The sequence below is a fragment of the Miniopterus schreibersii genome (assembly GCF_964146895.1).
Source record: "Miniopterus schreibersii genome assembly, chromosome: 9".
Lineage (NCBI taxonomy): Eukaryota > Metazoa > Chordata > Mammalia > Chiroptera > Miniopteridae > Miniopterus > Miniopterus schreibersii.
The window spans coordinates 57,609,136-57,632,976 of record NC_138118.1 but is presented as its reverse complement, the minus strand read 5'-3'; the positions used below and the strand labels follow the sequence as shown (position 1 = coordinate 57,632,976).

The 23,841-nt window shown below is 38.9% G+C and overlaps 1 protein-coding gene across 3 annotated transcripts in view; it reads right to left on the bottom strand.

Moving 5' to 3' along the window:
* CDK14 (cyclin dependent kinase 14) overlaps positions 1 to 23,841 on the bottom strand; it is a 496,475-nt gene that overhangs the window by 328,632 nt on the left and 144,002 nt on the right. For all 3 annotated transcript variants that reach the window (XM_081147672.1, XM_081147670.1, XM_081147671.1), the window contains one exon: positions 3,202 to 3,281. In XM_081147672.1, the coding sequence (XP_081003798.1) occupies positions 3,202 to 3,281 (80 nt within the window). The remainder of the gene's footprint in view (positions 1 to 3,201; positions 3,282 to 23,841) is intronic.

Here is a 23,841-nt window from a genome sequence, read left to right as displayed (position 1 = left end):
TATAAATAAAGGAGGTACAACTACACTGCAAATCATGATAGAGTGGTGCTCACATCTATATATAGAATAAGCCTGAACACAACCACTACAAATTCAGACTGTTTGAAAGTGTTACATTAGTGACTTAATTAACACAAGCAATATTGCCATTAGATAAGTAACTTTCCAAAATGGCAAACAAATTCTAGTAAAATTTTAAATAAAACAAAATATAATTTTTCTTCCATTTACACGGTAGTTATATTCCTAGAAAATTTGGTACATATTAAATGTATGCAGAGCATGCTTTGGGTTTATACATTAAATAGTTGGCAAATAGCCTAAGACAAATATAAACAGGTTTTCACCTGCATGAATGCCCAGTAGGACATTCAAAAGGCTTATGGGACATAAAACAACTATTCATTGTATTAAAGCAGGGGTTGAGAAACTTTGTAAAGGGCAGACAGTAATCACTTTAGGTTTTGTGGACCATGTACTTCGTCACAACCACTTGATTCTGAAAAAGAAGCCACATACAATACATAAACAAATAGGAGTGTTGCATTCAAATAAAAGCTTATTTTAAAAAACTGGCAGAGGGACTTAGATTGCAGTTTCCTACTTCTGTATTAGTGTCCTACATATTGCAGAGTGTCCAGCTCTGCACTAAATGTCAATTGCACTATCCAATTATTGTGATGATACCTTCTATGGAGCAATAACCATCCCATCCTCCCACATCCACCAAATGAGAACTCCTGACCCAGTCACTGTACCTGAGCTTTCTGGTCTCAGCTCCCTCTATACCTCTCCGGAATGCAACTTGTCTTTAATCTGCTCTTCACTGCTTATCTCTCTTATGCCTAATTCAAGGCCCACCTGACACCTTACCTCCCTTGACTAATGGAGGAATTTACTTAAAACTTACAATATTTTAGAAATGATTTGGCACTGAAATGCCACCTAATATTATTTCTCAGATTATTATCTGTATGTTCTGTCTCCCACCTGGAAGGCAGATTCCTTGAGGGCAGAGTCTGTGTCTAATACTCTATAGTCACTCAATGATTTTCCTTAAGTCACTCAATAAATATTATGATTACCATGCTACATGTTGAGGATATAGCAGTGAACAATCCAATAAGGTCCCTGATCTCACTAAGATTATATACAAGTAGAGAGGAGTGAAAATAATTAATTTCAGATTCCAATAAGAACTATAAAGAAAACAGGGTGCTGACATGGAGAATAAAAATGCATAAGATGATGGTCAGCTGCTATTTTAGATATAACAGTAAGAGGAAATTTATCTGAAAAGAAAACATCTGAATTGACACCTGGCACATGAGAAGAGCCAGAGAAGAGCACTCTGGGAATGGGGAACACATGTGTAAAATCCCTGACATAGCAAATCTTGTAGCATGTTTTGGGGAAAAACAGGCCATTCAGTACTTGAAACTGAGGCTGGCCATAAAGATAAAGAAAGCAGACAGATTTGAGACATGTTTTAGTCAAGTAACTTACAGGACTCCTTCATGGGCAAGATTTAGGAAGGAGGAATACTGGGTGCTGCTATTGCTAATATTGGGTGAAAATGATTTGAGTGATGGAGGGGAAAAAGAGTTCCTTTGGATGTGTTAAGTTCGAGATGACTGTTACACATTGACTGACTATTCGAGGTTGAAACAGCCTTGCATTCCTGAAAGAAACCTCACTTGGCAGTGATATATTATCCTTCTTATATATTACTGGATTCAAGAGGAAATGCCAGGTAATGGATATATGAGAATGAAGACAAAGACAAGGTCTTCGCTAAAGGGAGACATGTATAAGTCATCAGCTTATAGTTGCTATTTAAATTCTTGAAATAATAAAATCACATTGGAAAGAGTGCTGATTAGAGAAAAGAAGGCCCTTTCCCTGTCCTTAAACTCCCTAATATTTAGAAAAGGAACCAGCACAACAGAAAGAGAAAAAACTACCTACTCGAAAGGTCTGGTGTCACAGGGGAGAATGTTTCAACCATGTATGATCTGCTAAAAGGTTTGGCAAATTAAGAAGAAGAGGTGTCTATTTTATTTGATAAGAAGGAGGTCATTGATTAACTTTATAAGAACATTTTCAGCTAAGTAGGAATTATGGAAACCAAACTGAAGTGGAATAAAAAAGAAAATGAAAGATGAAACCAGAAAAAAGACTTTCAAAAATAATTTAAATCATAAAAATAGTTGTGGAAAACAAACCAGTAATGGACTACATTTAGCTCATCAATACCTTAATAACACTATTACAGTAAATCGCTGATATTCATACCTCACTGTAGATTACCAGAACAAGTAGCTGTGGTTCCTTCAGTGCAAAAATAATTTGTACTTTCAAAAATGTAGTAGAGGTAGAGCTTTTAATACTAAAAGTTCTGAAACTGAACTTAAAACTTCCCGGTAATAAAAGAAGATATTATCTTGGAGTACAGATACTATGCAGAAAGTAATAAAGCAAAAGACAGAGCAATTGTATTTAATAAAAACTTAAATGTAACAAGTAATACATTGTAAAAGGAATTTCTAGAAAAATGTCAGAACAAAAGAAAATATAACATAAATGATGCTAATATATAAAGAGTATGTATAAGTCAATAAGAAAAATCAATAGAAAATGTAGTAAGGGATAGAACAAAGAAATCAAAAACGAATATAAATGAGTAATAAGAGTATGATCCCCTTTTATCTATCTATTTATTTATTTAGAAAGAAGAAGGAGGGGAGGAAACATTGATGTGATAGAGGAACACTGATCCATTGCCTCCTATATGTGTCCTGACCAGAGGATCAAACCCACAACCGAGGTATGTGCCCTGACCGGGAACTGAACACACAACCTTTTTGGCGTATAGGATGACGCTCTGACCAACTGAGCCACCAAGCCAGGGCTGATCCCCCATTTTAAGGACTTTCCTGAAAAGTCATAAATACAGAGTAATGCTAGATTAATATGTACCTTAGGAGCTCTGCAAACCAAATCAGATAGATAGTCTCATTTTATATAGCATGACTTGATATGATTGCAAGAGGTACTGATCTTTAAATTTCCGCTTATACATTCCAATAAGAGATAAAACCATATAATTTTAAAACTCATCATATTCAGAGGTGCATAATATTTAAACAGCTACAGGTATCATGTAAACACAAAAGCAAAGATAACAAAAGAAATGCCCACCTTCCCTGATAGCTGTAAAAGGTGTCCCTTCTTCTTCTTGCAGCCTGATCACCTTCAGGGCTACCAACTTCCCATTTACCCTGGAAAAGAAGGAAAGAAAAAAATGAGAGGCAAATCCATGAAAATCTGTTCCTGTTATGGTTCTAATTTTCTTCCTTACCATTTATATTTTTGCACTGAAAATGTCAGGGACTCAATTATGCCGCCACAACAAGATTAATTTCAGTCAGGCTGGGAATTCTATATCATCATCATCATAAATACTCACACTTTAAATACTCCATTTCAAATACTCACACTTGCATAGTCCAAAATTTAACTGAAGTTTTCTCTGATTCATTCTATGTTCCTTCCAGAATGAAACTAGTGCTTAACAAAATCACCGTGCTCCATGCTCCATCAATTACTCTCAGATTAATTAAAAATCGAGCAGTCAAAATAACATTCTTTGTTTCTCCAATAGCTCCTTTGTTTCTTTTGCTGAAATGTCTTCATCTTCGGTCCTAAACTGAAGTCATTCAGTCCCAAGGACAGAAACTTGATACTCAGCCTTCCCTCTACCTTCTTCCTTCCTCCCTTCCCTTCTGCCCTCCCCTTTTTCCTCCCTCCCTTTCAATATCAACCATGCCTCCCTTTTCAAGATTTTTTTTCTTACCAGAGCATCCTAAAATTACATTTGGTCTGATTGTGTTTTATAATACAGTGTATCATCAAAATAAAAATTATGACTATTTTACTATTACAAGGTTACACAAGACCTATCCAAAGCAGATGGTTCTTCCAGATGCATTCTAAATGGGTATCAGCTCTAATTAAAAGTAAGAATGCACTAGGCAGATAACTTTTATCCGGTTGATTCTGTTAGTCTTCTAATCGAATGCTTTTTCTTTTTGTTTTTCATTTTTTAAATATGTTTTTATTGATTTTTAGAGAGAGAGGAAAGGAAAGGAATAGAGAGACAGAAACATCAATGAGAGAGAAACATCATCGAGTGACTGCCTTCTGCACGCCCCCCACCAGGGATCGAGCCTACAAACCGGGCATGTGCCCTGACCGGGAGTCAAACCAGTGACCTCCTGGCTCATCGATGGACGCTCAACCACTGAGCTAGACTGGCCAGGCTGAATGCTCTACTTTCTTTACTGGGCCTACATGCACACATTAAAAATTTTGTAAAGATACAAAAAGGCATTTGATGAAAAAGTCAATCTCCCTGCCACATCCTTCTCAGCCACCCAGCTCCCATCCTCTGAGGTCACCACTTACTATTATTCATGTATACTTAAACACACACACACACACACACACTCACACACATACAGGTGTGGGCAAAAACAAGTTTACAGTTTTTCATATGGAAAACAATACAATAATAAATAACAATACAAGAATTAACTCTGGCCCTGGCCAGTGGGGCTCAGTTGGTTGAAGTGTCATCCCATGCACGGAAAGGTTGTGGGTTCAATTCCCAGTCAGGGCACATACCGAGGCTGCGGGTTCAATCCCCAGTGGGAGGACAAGTGGGAACCAACCAATTGATGTCTCACTCATACATCAATGTTTTTCTCTCATTCTCTCTTCCCCTTCCCTGCTCTCTAAAATCAGTAAAAACATATCCTCCAGTGAGGATTAAAAAAAATTATAAACTCTGTTTCACATATTCACAATTGTAAACCTACTTTTGCCCATCCCATACACACACACACACACACACACACACACACAGAATACATACACATGTGTACATACACAAATGGTAGTATGCCATACAGAGTACACTGGATAAAGTTTTTATCCCTTAATATATTTTGGTGACTTCCTCTTAAATTCATGGAAAACTGTATCTTGCTTTTAAAAGACCACATGGTATTCCTTTGCATAACTGTGATACTTAATTCAATCCTACTCCTGTATTGATAGGCACCTGTCATGATCCCAACTTTTTGCTACTAAAACAGTAAACAATGATGCAATAAATATTCCTAGAATGTAATTTCATCTACATAAAAATATGTCTATAAGGTAAATTCCTAAAAGTAAAATTGCAAGATCAAAATGTACATGCATTTCTAAATTCTAATTCGGATGAATAGTAGGAAATTATCCTGCATAGGGTCTGTACCAATTTACACTTCCTATAGCAAATGATGAGCCCCTGTTCCCCCTTCACCTATACTATGCTATCAACCACTAAATTTGCCAGTCTGATAGATGAAAAAGGGTTTTCCATTGCAACTTAAATTGCAACCAAAGATCTTTCAAGGTTATGGAACTAGCAAAGGAGAACTGAGTCTGAAATAAAGAACTTGAATGTTTTTTTTCAGATCTGAATTCATTTGGTCTGTTTTTGCTCAAAAAACTGCCGCAGACATGAAACTCCAAAGGCCAAGAATTTATCACAGCCCAACCATCCTACTGGCATTCCTCATGAAACTCACTGTGGAAATACATTATTGGTTACAGTAATCAAATAAGGAGATCTGATTATAAGGCTCCACGATGTGCCTGCCATCTACGTGGTGTTTATTTTTCCTTGTATTTCAGCTGGAAGGTCAGACCTGCTGCTTTTCTGCCCTGCAAGTCTCCTCTCTGAGTACACCACTTATGTGTTCTCATCCTGATTGTGCTCCGGGTACCCAGGTGCAGGCAGAACATTAATATGCACACGCAGTTCAACTGGAGACTGTACCTTGTGCTCTTCACTATGTCCTTTAGGAGTAAGGGAGACCTTTAGCGGGGCCTCGGGCTGGGATGCAGTCAGAGCTGACATCTGCACAGATTTTTCTCAGCCCAGTTGAGCTCATCACTTGCTCCCTGAGGAGGCAGTAACTAATTCCAGGAACTGCTTGGAATTTTCCCCTCATTTACTGATATTTCCCCCTCACCCATGAAAAAACACACAGACAACCTTCCCACAAAGCTTTCCCATTTCCCTTGAGATTGTTAACTTATATATATTATGAACTGAATCCTGAGATACAGGGAATTCATGTTTTTGAAGGTTATATACTTAAAACACACTCTCAGACCATGAAGCTATGATTGCCTTGTAATACACTGAAAGGAGATGAATCTTCAATTGAGCCAAAACTTACTCTTTAAATGCAATTAGAAGTACAACACCTTTAATCTCATAGACTAATGTGCGTTATTTTTGTAGTGAAAAAAAATTTTGAACATATTTATTATGATTAACCGCATAAAAGAACAGGATCCAGTCCTGGCCAGTGTGGCTCAGTTGGCTGGAGTATCGTCTCATACACTGAAAGGTTTCGTGTCAGGGCACATGCCTAGGTTGTGGGTTCAATCCCCCAGTTGGGGCACGTACAGAAGGCAGTCAGTCAATGTTCTTTCACATCAATGTTTCTCTCTCTCTCTCTCTCTCTCTCTCTCCCCCTCCCTCCCTTCCTCCCTCCCCACCCCCCTGTCTCCCTCTCTCCCTTCTTCCCTCCCTCCCTTCCCCTCTCGTCTGAAATCAATACGCATATGCTTGGGTAAGGATTAAAAGGAAAGAAAGGACAAGATCCAGATTAATGGGATTCTGATTCTGAAGCATAATTCTCCATGAATTAAACCTCCAAGTATTAATTTATTTTAGTTATGATAAACATAACAGTTAGAGATGTTGAGATTTTGTGCTACATCACATGAAATTAACATTTCCTTAAGATTTATACTTCCTTAAGATTTAGACTATTAGCTCCAGGAGAGAAGGAACTTTTTTCTGTTTTGGTAACTGCTATGTACTCAGTGCCTAAAACTGCCTGCAATAGACTCAAAATATTTCATTGAATGAATATTAATAATGTTAATGTGCTATTTCCTTCCTTATACCTGCAAGATAACTAAAGAATAAGGTATAAAAATTACTGCTCAATATCACTAATCATCAGGAAAATATGAATCAAAATCACAGGAGATAATCGCCTCACACCTGTGAGAATGGCCATCATCAAGAAGGCAAGAGATAATGGGAGCTGGAGAGGATATGGTGAAAAAGGGAACCTTTATGCAGAGGGTTTGAACAAGATATATGCACTCTCACGCTTATCGTAGCATTATTCACAATAGCCAAGATACAGAGACAACCCAAACGCCCATCAATGAATGAACAGAAAAAGAAGTGGTGCTCAACACAACAGAATGTTATTCAGCCACGAGAAAGAAAGATATCCTCCCATTTGCGAAAACATGAATGGACCCTGACATATTACGCTAAGTGAGATAAGTCAGACAGAGAAACACAAGTACTGTATAATATCCCTTACATGTGAAATCTAAAAAAGTTAAACGTATAAAAAAAGACAAAGTAAAATGGTGGTTAGCAGGGAATTGGGGGAAGAATGATAGATAAGACTGATGGTTTTTAAGACTTGTAAAACCAGAGTTGTAATGAGTAATAAGCAATCCATAGAGATCCACTGCACAGTATAATGAATATAGACAGTAACAGTACTATAATGTGATAAATATCACTACACTGCCAATCATAGTACAACAGATAAATGCATTGAAGTAACACGCTGTATACCCTAAACTTATGCAATGTTACATGTCAAATTTATTCAATCAAAAAAATTACTACTTTCAAATATTTCAGAAATCTCAAAATTTTATAAAGCTTTCACATTTTTTCATGTTTGGTTTAAATATTTTCTTTTTCAAATTAAAGATGCAGTCTCTCTGTTTTTGATGCACGCAGATATGGAAAATTCTCATTTCCTTAAAATTTTATGATTTATGGAATGCTTTGTTAATTAGCCTTTTGCACCCAACAGACAGGTTTCAAAACTTTCATTATCCTTTAACAATATGAGCCCAGATCACTGTGTCTTCCTCTTCTCCAACTGCTTCATTGGTTTCCCACAAAGAACCATATTGATTATCAAATTGCTCTTTAACCTAAGAGTTACTCTGACTTTCTCTTTTCTTAATCAGTTTTTCTCTACATGTCTAGACACTCGCCAACTCCTGAATCACTCAGTTCTAAAATCTAGTAAAATTGTTAAGTCACTGGCTCCACTTTTGGAAAAGGTACCTTTGGAACAAATATGACAAATTTTTAAATGTTCCATCTTTGGTACATGTATTTTTTTAAATTTAGTACTGGCCAAAATAATTGAAATTTTAAGTTACTACTCTACCAAACTGTCAGTTTTTAAAGATATCAAAATAAGAAGCCTGTTGTTCTATCAAAAACAAACTAAACACTGTATCTAATAATTACCCGGGAGTTTAAACTATTTTTATTAAAGATTCAAAACATAGGCTTCAAACACCGATTTAAGTTCTTTAGAATGATTACGAAATTCAAACTGAAGCAATAAATTAGAGCTGTTTACAGGAAAATATTGAAGATTCCTCGTTAACAAGTCTTATTAATTAAATCAAAAGCTAATGAACAGAAGGCAATCAAGGCTTGATTGGCAACGGAGACATAAATTAGGTAAAATAAGGTGGTTAAAAATAAATGCTTTAAATTGTGCCACTATCACCACAGGACATTCTATTGGAGGTAGCTGTCAGGTTTGTGTCTAGTTGTTCTAAGCTATATAGAGAGCCATTTTAATTGCAGAGATTCTTCTTTATTCTCTGATTCTTCCAACAACTGCTGTTCCCAGCCTGGCCTCCTTGTCAAGCTCACTTCAGGCCCAAGGATGAGTGTCTCACTGCTCTGGTCTGTCAAACTGGACGAGCTGGCAAGTGCGGCATGAAGAAGAGCCAGGGGATGCCCGAGCACGCACAGAGCTATCCACGCAGAGACATGGGGGGCTGGGTGTCCCAGCAGAGCCATGCTCAAGTGGATCCAGCTTTCAGAATGGTTCTAATCACAAATGCACATCTCTGCCAGCTTCAGAACTCTACCCACAGTTCTGTGTGCCCTAAGTGTGTAAATAATACTACAATTCTCTTGTGAGAGCGAAGCTTTGAATGTCAACAGCCTATTCGTATTTTCATGCATTTCTTCATTTGTTCACTCAACATTTCCTGAAACCTATAAAGAAAGACTCCTCAGTTAGCTCAGGGTAAGTTTTCCAGGTTCAAAAGATGATGCACAAAGAGAATGTCATTACAGGCAAGCAATTCTCAAAGGAGAGCTTGAAGATTTTCTATTTTATTAGTTACCTGAAATTAATAGGATAACAGTATAATAAAACAAAATTACAAATACTATCTAGATCATCTTTGAAAATAATGTCCATGTGCTAACACCTAGAAGAATTATGTCTAAGGATATAAAGGAAATTAAGGCAATATACCTAAAAGAAATTTAATATGCTCTGGGAAATTTAATATATTCTTCCTCACTCTTTCATTATGATTTTGCCTCAAGAGAAACTACTAAGGAAAATACTACCAAGTTCAGGTAGACACCACGCTTCTGTTTCCTTACTGCATTGGTTTAGAAGCAACAGTAGAAAATGTAGATATTAACAGAAGAAGGATAATGACAAGATCGGGTATATCAACAATAATATTTTGGGCCAAATTTTTAAGTTTTTGGCAAAGTCATTATCATTAATACTTGAAAGATTTACTAATAGCACTTCTTTTATTCTTAAGACACAAGTTAAAATGCTAATGATACTGTATTAAATACATACTTCAAATATCAAAAACTTAACTAAGTAATCGTGGTACTACTATCCCCATCTAAATTCAATTTTTATTCACGTGTAAATGAGAAATCATTTCAGAACTATTTAGCCTTTGCTATTCTGAAATACCCTAAAAGTGCTATTATACTTTATTCTCAAAAAATAGGTTAGGACCAAGATGGCGGCGTAGGTAACAGCTGCACCCGCCGCCTCCCGCAACCACATCAAAATCACAACTAAAATACAGAACCACCAGCACTCAAGGCCTCCTGAGATCTGGCTGAACAGAAGCCCCACAACCAGGGAGCTGAAGAAACATTGAGACCGGGAAGAGGGGCAGAGGCAAGGGCAGATGGGGGCTGAATCTCGGAGACGCAGCTGTGGGCCCACACCTGGTGCTGCGTCTAAACCCAGGAGGACATCTCGGTGGTGGGGGTTTCCTGGAGGAGTGAGGGGTCCCAGCCCCACAGCAGGCCCCCAGCCCAGGGCTCCGGGGCCAGGAAGAGATGTCCCCACAACTCCAGGCTATGAAACCAGAGGGGACTGTCGCTGAGGGTCGCAGAGGCTTCGGGAGCCCCAACAGCTCCTCCTAAAGGGCCCAGCACGGACTCACTCGGACGCTCCCTCTGAGCCCAGCGCCGGGCAGCAGCCGGAAAGGACCCGGGACACTCGGGGAGGAACTAACCTGCCTGGAATCCGGGCAAGAGGAGGAGGGGCAGCTTTCTCCCAGGCAGAAGGGCTGGCAGAGGCCATGGCTCCTGTGGCGAGTCCTCCCCGCACACAGCCGGCAGGCAGGCGCCATGTTTGAATCGCCAGCACCTGACTCGCACCTTTGGCCCCGCCCCGTGATTCCCGGAGGCCCCGCCCCTCCCCACCTGCAGCTCATCCAGGCCCTTTCCAGGGGCTTTTCTGTGCAAGTGGCCTCTCAAGCCTCATGCTTAGGACTTTCCTAAAATCTCTCAAACAAGCAGCAGCTGCCCCATACAGCTTGATAAGTGGCCCCAGGCCTGGCACTAGCGGCAGCTGCACTGGCTCATAGCTTGGCCTCTCCTGGGCACCTCCAAGCCCAGCACAAGTAGCAGCCAACTACGATTTGCTGTATGGCTCATGCTGGGTGGCCCTGGGCAAGGCACTGGCACAGGCTGACTTTGCACCTCCCAGGAGGCCCTAGAGACAGTGCACCTGGTGGTCAGACTTGACCACGCTGAATTACAACCCTACCACAGCCAGGAGTAACACACTCAAGGAGCGCACTTGGTGAAGACCAAAGCCCCACTGAAGTAAATCCTGCTCCATAGGGGTGTCTCCAGCACAGCAGCTCTTTGGCTATAGCTGTAGCTGGTCCTCACAGCTGATTGGTCTGGGGGTCAGTTCCTCCCAGTGATGCCAACATCAACCAAGGCTCAACTACAACAGGACGGTGCACACAGCCCACACAGGGGAGCACCTAGAAGGCCCAGCTCAGGTGACTGGGAAGGCTGAGCCACTGGACACTACAGGACACCTACTACACAAAGCCACTCTACAAATTCTAGGAGATATAGCAGCTCTACCTAATGCATAGAAACAAACACCTGGAAGCAGCCAAAATGTGGAGGCAAAGAAACATATCACAAAGGCAAGAACAGAAGAAATCTCTAGAAAAGGAACTTAATGAAACAGATCCAAGCAAGCTAACAGATACAGAGTTCAGGATTTTGTTTATAAGGATGTTTAAGCATACTCTTAGGGAAATAACTGAGAAAATCAATAACATAATAAAGTACCAATTTGAAATGAAGGCTACACAAACTGAAATGAAGAATAATTTACAGAGAATCAACAATAGCATAGAGGACACTGAGAATCAAATCAGCAATTTGGAACATGAGGACACAAAAAATACCCAACCAGAAGAGCAAAAAGATAAAAGAATCCACAAATATGAAGATAGTAGAAGGAGCCTCTGGGACAACTTCAGGAGGCCCAAAATTCGTATTTTTGGGGTGCCAGAAGGAGAGGAAAGAGAGCAAGAAATTGAAAACCTATTTGAAAAAATAAAGACAGAAAACTTCCCCTACCTGGGGAAAGAAATAGACTTACAAGTCCAGGAAGCATAGAGGGTCCCAAACAAGAGGAACCCAAAGAGGCCCACAGCAAGACACATCAGAATTAAAATGCCAAAGGTTAAAGACAAAGAGAGAATATTAAAAGCAGAAAAAGAAAAGCAGTTAGTTACCTATAAGGGAGCACCCATTCGACTGTCAGCTGATTTCTCAACAGTAACTTTGCAGGCCAGAAGGGAGTGGCAAGGAATATTCAAAGTGATGAAAAACATGGAACTACAACCAAGATTGCTCTACCCAGCAAAGCTATCATTTAGAATTGAAGGTCAGATAAAGAGCTTCACAGATAAGAAAAAGCTAAAGGAGTTCATCACCACCAGACCAGCACTACAGAAAATGTTGAAGGGTCTTCTTTAACAAGAAGCTGATGAACAAAAGAATCTGACGAACTAAATAGATCCAGAGACATTGACACATGCAAGAGACGATCATATTTCAGAGGAAAGAGGGAAGGGGGTGGGGGGTGGGAAGAGATTAACCAAAGAAGTTATATGCATATATGCATAACCCATGGACACAGTCAATAATGGGGTGAAGGCCTGGGGAGGGGGTGGGAGCGAGGTGGAGAAGGTCATTTGGGGGGGAAAAAATGGGATACCTGTAATACTCTCAACAATAAAGATATATTTTTTAAGATTTAATACAATGAGAAAAGGGTATGCTATGCTTAGACAACAATTATTACATGTAAAAGAAACGATGACTGCTAAAGCATAATTCATCACCACCAATGTCTTATAAAATGTACAAACTCATAATAACTTTGAAACATAAAATTAATTAGAGTGGCATATAATGTTCACGGGAGAAAACAGAATTATGTACATTTCAACCACTTTAAACCAGCCAACTTTACGCCTTTCCAAAAATAAAGTCTGGCAATGAAGAGTTTGAAGAGTTTGAGAGTCTTATTACCTTGCAAGTAAAGAAACCTCAGTGATCATTCAGACTTCTGAACAGACAAGAAGATCTTTTCTCCCTTATCTATCTTTGTCCTTTCAGGGCCTGGAAAAAAGGTAGCCCCCCCCCCCCAGAAAGACTCTGATAGAACTCAAACTCCCCTAGAACATCCCTAAATGATTTCGTTCTTCATTACATTGAGCTGAAATTTGCTTCCTGTAAATTTCCACTCTCTGATTCACATTCTGACTCCACAAAGACTAAACGAAATGTGCTTGTACAAGACAGACCCCCACTTAATTAAGTGTTAATATCCCGCCCCTCATTCAACAAATACTCATTGAGAAATGATGATTCTGTGCTTGGAATTAGGATGAACAACACAGACATGTTCCCTGCACTTATATCTCACCAAGGAGACAGACATAAAGCACGTTAACTACAAAGAGGCTAAAACATGTCAAAGGGAGGCAGGAGGCTCACACTCATCAAAGATGGGACAATTTGAGCATTGCTAAAATAATACCTGTGTTAGAAAGGTTTCAAATATTGTTTAAATCCATATGTTTATAAAAAGACTTAAAAAAAAAAGCCATCAGTTATATTTGGAGGGTGCTATGGAATCACCTTATTAGTTTAAAAAACTGTAAAATATAAAGAATATATCAAGCGTTTCCCTTTCCTTTCATATATTTTCATATACACTGCATCTTAGCGTAACCAGGTCGTTGATACGTGAAAGTTTCTCTCTACAGATGTACTGCATGTAACAAATGAAGAAGAAATGATAGAGTTTGAATAACATCATTTTGCTAACCATAATCATTTAATAGATTAGGAACAGTTGCTAAAATCACCAAAAAAAGAGACTATCAGATAGTACGTGCCTCTTGATGGAAGCACTCATTCTACTCTAGAATAAATCCAAATTGGATCTAACCAAGTCTGTATCTAACTACTTATTTTAAAGAGATGGGGGAAAGTTAAATAACATTTTTGGGATATATCAGAAAAATCCAAACCTCAGGTAATTCTTCATACAGGAAAAATGAGTGCATTTCTTAACAAATAAATTTCCTGAGAAATGGGAGGGGGACCCATAGATTAAAAGAGAGATATCAACTAATTGCAATATATAGATCCAGTTTTATCTTGACTCCAACAGTGCATATGTATATTTGATGATATAAAGGAACTGTTGAATATTTTAGATGTGATAATGGTTTCACAGTTATGTTTTAAAATAGAGTTCTAATCTATTAAAAAATAAATGTGCCATGAAATAACATGATGTATGGGGTTTGTTTCAGAATAAGTGAGGGAAACAAATATAGATAAAGCAAAATCAGACAAGGGTTGATAATGTTTGAAATTGGGTAATTGGCTAATGGGGATTTATTATACCTATGTTCTCTACTAATTTTCTATAAAAAGTTCTATAAATTTTTTAAAACACCTAATACGAACTTGGTAATTAATAAATGCAATTAAGGAAAACTGTAATGTGCTTTTAAAAAGATAAAGAACCTAGTTTAAACAGTTACAGAAGGATTCTCTGAAAATATGACATTTAAGCTGAAACAAGAAATATAAAAGAGTAAACAAAGAACATTCCAGGCAAATGAAACAACCTGTACCAAAGCCCAGAGGCGGAGAACACAATGCATTAAACCAAAATATAAAAGAATGGCTGGAGCTTGCTGGCCAGGAGTGGGGTGAGGGGCATACTCACGGAGTTGGGACAAAAGAGCCTGATCATGGAGGTCCTTAAGGGCCACAGGAAGGATTGCTAAAAACCACCGCAGGACCTTAAGAAAGCGGATGGTGTGATTAAATGATGTGTCTGCGGCTCACTCACTATGGTGAAGGATGGTCGGAAGGAGCACATCAGTGGCAGCAGGGGGAGGTCAGGGGGCTGCTGCAGTGATTCCTGGAGGACATGGTGGCCACAAAGAGCCAGGTACTGGGGAGAGCCGGGAGAAGGGAAAATGATATTCTGAAGACAGAATCGACATGCTGTCAGAATAAATTGAACTGGGTGTAGAGAAAGGTGGAAAGGATGACTCCAAATGTCCCGGCTTCAGTATCTGGGTGGAAGGAGGTACCATTTTTCATTTATTATTCAAGAGTTGAGAAAAACTAAAGAAGAGATTTAGAGTGAGGGCACCAAGAGTCCCATCTGGGAAGATCTAAGTGTGGGAACATCCAAGTGGAGATGGAAAGGAAGCACTGGTATTTATGGCTCTGGATCTCAGTAGGAAATCTAGGTCGGGTATAAAAGGGTGGGTCACTTGGAAGCATTCAAGGGAAGTAATAGCCTCAAGAGAAAGCCAGTTTCCTATTAAAGCAGGAATTAAAAAACAGAAAGAGATAGAGAATATGTAATTTGTTCATCAGAGAATAATGTTCTAGATCCAGAAGACAGGGGAAGAGTCTGAAGGAGGGGAAAAGAGATGGTGCAGGAGGTGTAGTGAGAATACGGGAGTGAGGTCTGAGGGACAGTAGGTGATCAGGCAGTTTTATACCTTGGGTGGTACCTGGGTCAACAGGGATGTGAGGCAGAGGGGAGTCCATGCTGCCAGTGTTGGGAGCAGTTGACATAGGGGCTGCTGCTCAGTGTAGCTGCCCCCGCGTGAACGAGGCAAGGCTTGAGGAGGGACGGGCCCAGCCTCTGCAGGTGGCCAGAAGGCACAGGTTCTCTGCCCTGGCTATATATTAGGATCAACGTGGGAACTTTAAAACATACCATTGTACCAACGTACTGTAAAATATACATGTATCATATGACTTCACTTATATTTGGAACCTAAAAAACAAAATAAATGGCAAACAAAATAGAAACACATTCATAGATACAGAGAACAGACTGAGGGCTGCCAAGTGGAAGGGAGATTGGGAGGCTGGGTAAAAAGATAAAGGGATTAACAACATATTGGTAGTTACAAAATAGTCATAGGAATGTAAAGTACAGCATAGGGAATATAGTCAATAATATTGTAATAACTGTATATAGTAGGTACCAGGTGGGTACTACTTACTGGAGGGATCACTTTGTAAGTTATATAGATGTGTAACCACTTTACTGTACAACTGAAACTAATATAATACTGAATGTCAACTGTAATTAAAATTTTTTTTTATTTTAAAAATAAATAAAACATAACATTTCCTGGGTGGGGCCAGGCAATGTTACGTTTGATTTCTTTGCTGTGAGGTGGAGTCCTAGCATCTGTATTTTTTAAAACACCCCAGGTGATTCTAATGTGCAACTGAGGTTGGGAACCTCTGTGTTAAACCTTTAGATTCCTGCATCAACTTCTCAGTGCCACTCTTCCTTTGTCTGGTTGCTCCAACATTAAAGTCTCCTTGTTACAATAAACATTAAAAATTTTTCAACTATTTTGAGTGCCCTCACAGTCTCAGGCTGCAAGCTTCTGGATACCTCTCAGCTAATTAATCCCTTTTGAAATGCCCTTTCCAGGGTGTACACACTAACAGATGTGGTCCACTAAGTGTTGAGTGGGTTGGGATAGTAGCCTGCCCCGTTCCAGAAACCAAACTTGCACTAATTTGTCCTAGCTTGAATGAGACTGTGATAGTCACAAAACACTACAAACTCATAGTGATCTTGCCAACACCTAAAAACTCCTGAGTTTTCTTCATGGGCCCTGTAATTGCACCATCTCTAACTAGCCCTGTCCTTAATAATTCATTTTTTCCCTCAAGGATTCACTTTTTAAACATAATTTCAGCAGTTTTATTTATCCCTAACAAAATGCCAACTGCTCAGGCCTCCCGTGTCTTCTAAATTCCAAGCCTGTGAGTGGCAGGCACTGGCCACACATCCTTCTATGTGTTCTCAGCCCAGGTAAGAGTGACAACACTGAGCAGGATGAGGTCCAGGGCAGTGCTCTTTGACACCACACTTGACTCCCACCCTATGCTCTTTTTGGGGAACCTGCCCTCTCTTTTCTCTCTCTTTTCACTTTCAAGCTCCCCAATCCAGTCCTTCCTCTCCACCTCCACTCTCTCAGCCAGGTTTCCACCCCACTGTCCCAGACCACACCAATGACCTTCCACCTACCCCTGGAATGTGCTGGAAATTCTGCACCTGGTGCAATTTCTGGCACACAGTTAGGGCTCAGTAATAATGAGTGAGCCAACCATTTATCGTGTAAAAGAGGTACTAGAAACCCTACTACTCTTCAGTATAGTTCATCAGCTTGCTTTAAATCTACCATGAGCAGTAGCGTATCACCCAACTGCCTATCTCTCCCTTATCAATCAGCAAAAAAAACAGGAACACTAACCTACATTTGATCAACTAGCAGATACACAGTATCTACAGTATTTTGGCTAGTCCACTAGCTTAACAATCTGATCAAAAAAGGGAATTAAAGTTATTTAGGAACAATATAATTTTTTTTTAAATATCTCTTTATTGACTTCAGAGAGAGGAAGAAAGAGAGATAGAAACATCAACAATGAGAGAGTCATTGATCGGCTGCCTCCTGCACACCCCTGACCCGGGATCGAGCCGTAACCTGGGCATGTGCCCTGACTGGGAATCGAACCTCAATCTCCTGGATCCTAGATCGATGCTCAACCACTGAACCACGCCCCACCAGACAACATAATTTTTTACGAACTCACAGATCACTTATTTGCTTTCTAACTACTCAGAAATCATCAGAACAAGCACTTTGTTAGGGGGAATAAGAAGGGCACACAGAGGGCAAGTCAGACCATGTCCTCTGGCTCTGGTTCACCGAGCCCAGCTTCTTCCATGAGGATCTGGGCACCTCAAGGCTGCTAATGCTGCTCCAATTCTTCACAGTTCCTCAAAGACTGACAGAAATGGGGCAATCTCAACTCCCAATTTCTTTAAAATTCTGTGAAACGGGCTTCTCAGGTCTTAAATGAGAACTCCTTAGAGGACCATGTACTATTAAACTTCCTAAGACATCTGATAATTTAACTCCCCCCTCTATTAGTTCCACAGTTGGGTACCGGATGCTACCTTTCCTTGGTAGCAATGACAGAAGCAAAGCAGAAGGCAAGTCACCCCACGTGTTCTCTATCACCCTTCTACCTGATAGCACCTTTATGTGTAAGCTTCAAACCTGAGATTTTCCTGGATTTCTAGTGCTTCCTCTCCTTCCCTCACGGAGCTGAATTGTACTATAGTAATCTGGTCTAATGTTTGTTTGGTTTGGAGAGACTTTTATCATCCATTTTGATACATTAACCTTCTGGAGTTTTAGGGCAATAGATTGTATACTTCCTGGTATCCTCCTGGAACACCTCCAGAGGCAAGGAACCGTTCTGGGTAGAGCAAGGAGTCACATGCATACAGCCCTTGATGAAATGGCGTGCCAAAGAAGAAATAAGACAAGATGGAACTAAAATGCATGAATAACATAGCTAAGTTTATTTTAAAAAGTAAGGCACAGTTATGAAAGACAAAGAATGTTAACATATCAAGAGAAGGCTCAAAGCATGGAAAAGATACCAGGACACCACAGATGGAAAGGTAGCTGGTAACACACACTCCTGGAAGTGCTAGAGAAGGGTCATGTGTATTTGATGAGATGGGAGAGTTTCATAAAAAAAGAAATAAAATGTAGTCTATTATGAAGAGTTTTCACAGATTGATATTTCACAGGGTGAGATCTGAAACTTACTGTATTAATAAGTTCTAGAAGTGTTTATCCATAACATACAACAGTGTATATCCTTAAATATGCAACACCTTAAATATACAAGCACTGAAAACTAAAAATGAAGGGATGGTGTAAAGATAAAGAAAAAAAGAAGCTGGGGTGCCCTGGCCAGGTGGCTCAGTCATCCCATACACCGAAAGACTGCAGGTTCAATCCCCCGTCAGGGCGCGTACGGAGGGAAACTAAAAGGTGTTTTGATCTCACATGGATGTTTCTATCATTCTCGCTCTCTCTCTCTCCCCTTCTCTCTCTAAAAAAAAAAAAAAGTTGGGGTTATTTTTTTGTTTTTCCCTAGTCCCACTTTCAAGCACCCTTGTCTGGAGAAGCATATTACTGAGGTCTTTGGAAAGGCTGCATTCTACATTTCTAGAGAAATCAAACTTTCTCTTTCTGAGGTCAAGTTGCCACTTTAGGTAGATTTTATCTTCAGTAGTTTTTTCCCCATAGAAAAGGCTTCACAAAGGCAGAAAAGGAATGGATGTACTTCTGGATGATACTATCATTTTCCCCCTATCTTAGATTACTTATACCAGATGGGCCCCAACTTAAAATGGTTTGACTTAGGATTTTTTCAATTTTATGATAGTGGAAAAGCGATACGCATTCATTAGAAATCATACTTCAAATTTTGAATTTTGATCTTTTCCTAGAATAGTGATATGTGATGCAATACTTTTGTGTGATGCTGGGCAGCAGCAGCGAGATGATTTTGCCCAACTATAGGCTAATGCAAGTGTTCTGAGCATGTTGAAAGTAAACTATGATGTTTCATGGGTTAAGTGTATTAAATGCATTTTCAACTTACAATATTTTCTATTTGTGATGAGTTTATTGGAATGTAATCCCATCATAAATTGAGAAGCATCTATATTTTCTCCCAAATTCTTACATATTATGCCCCATACTGTATCTAAAAATAAAAATCAAGTCTACTCGTTCATAATTTTCTTTTTTAAAATCCTAACTACAGCATCACGATCAGAGTGAGTCAACACATGAGCTGGGACTAAGGAAAAGACAATCAAGTCTGATGTTCAACCTTATAGCGTTTCAGGCTTCCTTCCCAGTTCTAAGATGTGTAAAGTATGATGTTCCCATTTCTCTAACAGAATCATAAATGTTCCTCTTTTTCTAGTACAGATGTACATGTTCAGCATCACAAGAGAGAAGTCAAGTTTCTACTCTCAGGAAAAAAGTATCTCCAAGAAGTTAAGTGAGATGCACCAGAAAGTACATTCCTGATTCACCATGAGGCTCTGAGCAGTCCCCAAATACTCACTGCAAAGTACTATTAACCACAGAGATCTTGCATTTTCCAAGCAAACATAGTCATACAAAATTAAATGAAGTTTGGAACAGCAGGACTAAACAATCAAAACAGCCCTGGAGAGCCATTAAGTCAGGGGTATTCAGAGTTCAAACTATCTCAACCCAATTCTAATAAAGATACACATGAATGCACAGGCACGTGCACACACATACACTTAAGGTTTATATTATAATCAGGATAGAAAGCTAGTATTTTCTTTTTTGGGTTTGGCTGCAAAGGCCCATGGAGAACCAACAAACAAAATTATTAAAAATGCACAGTAGCTTGGTTAAAGGACTAGGAGACATATCAAGCCAAGGAGTATTATGAGTAATTTTTATTTTCCCCAATTAAAATATATTACTTTCATAAATACAGGAAATATGTCATTGTTAAATATCTTTAAAATAAAATTTAAGAAACAATATAAAGCAAGGGGAAATTTACCTAGTTTAATTTGTCTTTTATGACAAAAAGGATTGGAGAACACTGCTATGGCATTTATTATCATGAATTACCTAAACCTAAAAGATTGTTCTAAAAATAAAAGTAACACTAAAATGGACTGCTTTAAAGGCAAGCAGAATGTCAAAGTAAAAATGATTAAATTAAATGTAAAGCTGAAAACAATCCACCTACATGGGTTGAAGATCAGGTTTTATATTAATCAGCTCTTTTATCATATGTAAATTAATACAAAATATAAAAAAAGACCTTCATAAAAATTATATATAATTGGTATATAAGATCTATTCTAGAATCACTACTTCCAAAACCTAGCAATAGAGCCAGAGTACAAATTAGTTAGCTTGATTTAAAATGAAATGTTTTCATACATAGTCAATAATTTTAAAATCAAGATAGTTGTCTTTAACTCAAAAATAGCACTTGTGTTGAATACCCTTGAAGTACCTACAGCATGGCAGGCCCTGGACTAAGGACTTTATTTACAATGTCTCATTTAATCCCTGTAACACCTCTAAGTGATAGATACTATCATGAATTTCACTTTATTACACAACTGAGGCACGGGTCTAACAACTAGTAGTGACAAGTCCACAATTTGGATCTAAAGGAGATTTGACTTCAGAGCCCATACTCCTAAGTTCTCTGTGTGGTAGCAACAATTAAAGTGAACCACAGGCGAAAGGCGTGTGGTCCACACGCTCATACTGGTCCCTCCTTCACCAGAGGCACTCTGCTTACACCAGTACATGTTTTGTTCAGACATTTGTGATCATATTATTTACTCTCAAAGAATGTCACTGTTTTCTAATAATATTTTACAAATTTCAAAATAAGTCAATGTATTTTAGAATGGATTAAATAAGTCTTATCCTCATTACAAAAGTAACATATGTTTATGGAAGAATAGTTGGAAAATACAGAAATATTTTGTATCTGTAAGAATCCCACTATTTAGAGGTAAATTATTCCACATGTATGTATCTTCTGGAGTATTTTTTCTAGGTGTAGATTTTTCTTACTGGCACCCTACTTTTATATTTGGCCACTTACTTTTTTGTTTTGATTTAACAATATATCCTTTTACTGGATGGGCTGAAATAAGAACCCAGGAAGCATCAAGTTCAAACAAGCTCACACTTTCCTTTTAAGGAAAATGGCCCCAGTACTTCTTTCTTTCATAAAATACCATGACTCTTGCATTTTAATTTATTAGTGAAAGCAACCCTGTTAGCCAGATAATAAAAGCCTGCAAGGACCTGACAGCCACATGGGGGCAGGACCCATGCGGCAGTTCCTCCAAGCTGACCTGGCCAGGATTCAGTAGAACGGGTGTGCTCCACGCCCAGTGATGGAAAACAACTAATCGAATCATGTCCAGGACACATACGCTATAAACCAACAGACATGATCTTAGACTTGGAAGAACTGAAGCCCACAGTAACCAAATGTCAGTTGAAGAAAGAACTTCCTATTCCCAACTACAAATCTCTATTCCTAAGGACCATCTGTCAAAGCCTCTTCTGCACTAACAGAGCCTGATCAGAGCGTTCCTAAACATTTCCCCACTCATTACATAGTTAGCATTTATCAGTTAAACATCTGTTAACAGCACTGTGACAGGTGCTGAAGAACAGGATATATAAAGTTGACCATTGAACAACAAGAGTTTGAGCTGCACGGTTCCACTTACATGCAGACTTTTTTCAGATGAGCTCAGTTCAATTAACCTGCACAATTCAAACATGCACTGCTCAAGGCTCAGCTCCATGGCTGAGAATCTGAGTATGTGGAAGGCTGACTGCAGTTATAAGTGGATTTCTGACTGCATGCAAGGCAGCTGCCCCTAATGCATGCATTGTTCAAGGGTCAACTGTACACATAAGAGTTAATTATCTATATGAGAATAAGCTATATACATAGGAGGAAGTAGATACAAAGCAAGGCAGCAAGTAAATCATAAAAAAAAAGGAAAAATTATTCTGACATTTGTTAAAACAGTAAGGCTTTATTCAAGTCTACTGCAATAGGGGAGAGGAAAGTAAGGCTTAACTCTGAAAACAACAAAACCAAGTAGGGATACGGAGCCAAGGAGCCGGTTAGGGGAGTCACTATTGATGGAAAATTACTAAGAGGAGACATCAAAGGTAGGGCTAAATCTTGCTAAATTGATCTAACAGGATTCTTACTGAGGGCAGGCCAGAGCAATGAGAAATCAAGGGTTGGGAGGGTTTCTCTAAAGTGAAAAATGAGCTATCCAGGCCTGGCAAGGAGGTGGAGGGTGAGGGGTAGCTGGCAAAGTCAAGGCCTCGTCAAAAAGAGGGCTTAGACGAGCATAACTAAAGTTTAGTCAAGGAGGGAGTCTTGTCAGAAACCAGGAAAGTTTCATAGTATGAGTGAGACTTGAGTTGGGCCTTAGAGATGGAATAGGATGTGGAGAGTGACAAGGAGAGGTAATCACTTACACAGAGGGGTCTATCAAAAACAAAGGTTCAGAAGCGGGGAAAACACATTTAAAGCACAGAGAGCAGAAACTAGGGAAGCAACAGGACATAAGGAAAGAAACACAGACTCAGGAGAGATCTGGATGCCAAGTCCTCTACAATATTGATCCAATAATTAGATGTTTGATCTTGTTTGACATCAATATATTTATTGCCCACTACTTTTTTTTTTTTAAGGGAGAGCTTTAAATGAAGTAAAAGCTAACATACCAACAATGTTCACCTGAAGAAGTTAAATATACATTTTTATCCCTAACCAATAAAGGTAAAGTAACTGAGATTATAAGTCCACTAAATATATCTCATGATATAAGTACAGATGAAAACAGACTATAATATTATTTATAAATATAAATTAAAACACACTAAAAATAAATAAATTTCTAGGGTTTAAATACTGTATATATATATACATATATATATATACACACACACACACACACACACACACACACACACACATACTATAAAATATTTGGTGGCAAAAAGGTGAATACTCAATTTGTTAAATCCACCTATGCTACTCCCAGGGCTTTCCAAGTAATAGCATGTGTGTTTGTCGCCATCAAACAGGACACTAGCATCCCTTTTCTGTAGAGCTATCTGGTTTGCTAGGTTTAACTAGGAAAACTGACAAGGTCTTAAACAAAAAACTGTTCCATAACATGAAAATGAGCTTCTAATAAGAAATTTCATTTCCATTGAGTGAGAAGACATAACATAGCCTCTTTGAGAAGGAACCATGTGGCAAGGTTTTCCTTGTATGAACGGCTTTGGTGGAGTCCGGCTTCAATAAACACTGAGCGCTGTACCTGTTTATTGGTTTAGTCCAACAAGGTCTAAACCAGTGCACAGCTGCAGACAGGGCGGATTCTACCAGCTTTCCCTGTTACAACAATTTCTATAACTAAGAAATCATAAATGGCAGCTTTCCTAAACGTCTCTCCTTTGTGTGTGTCAGTCTTTCTCCGTCATTAACAGGAAGTTATTTGATATGATTTTCTTTTAAGTTCAAAGTGAGTGCTAAAGGAGTAA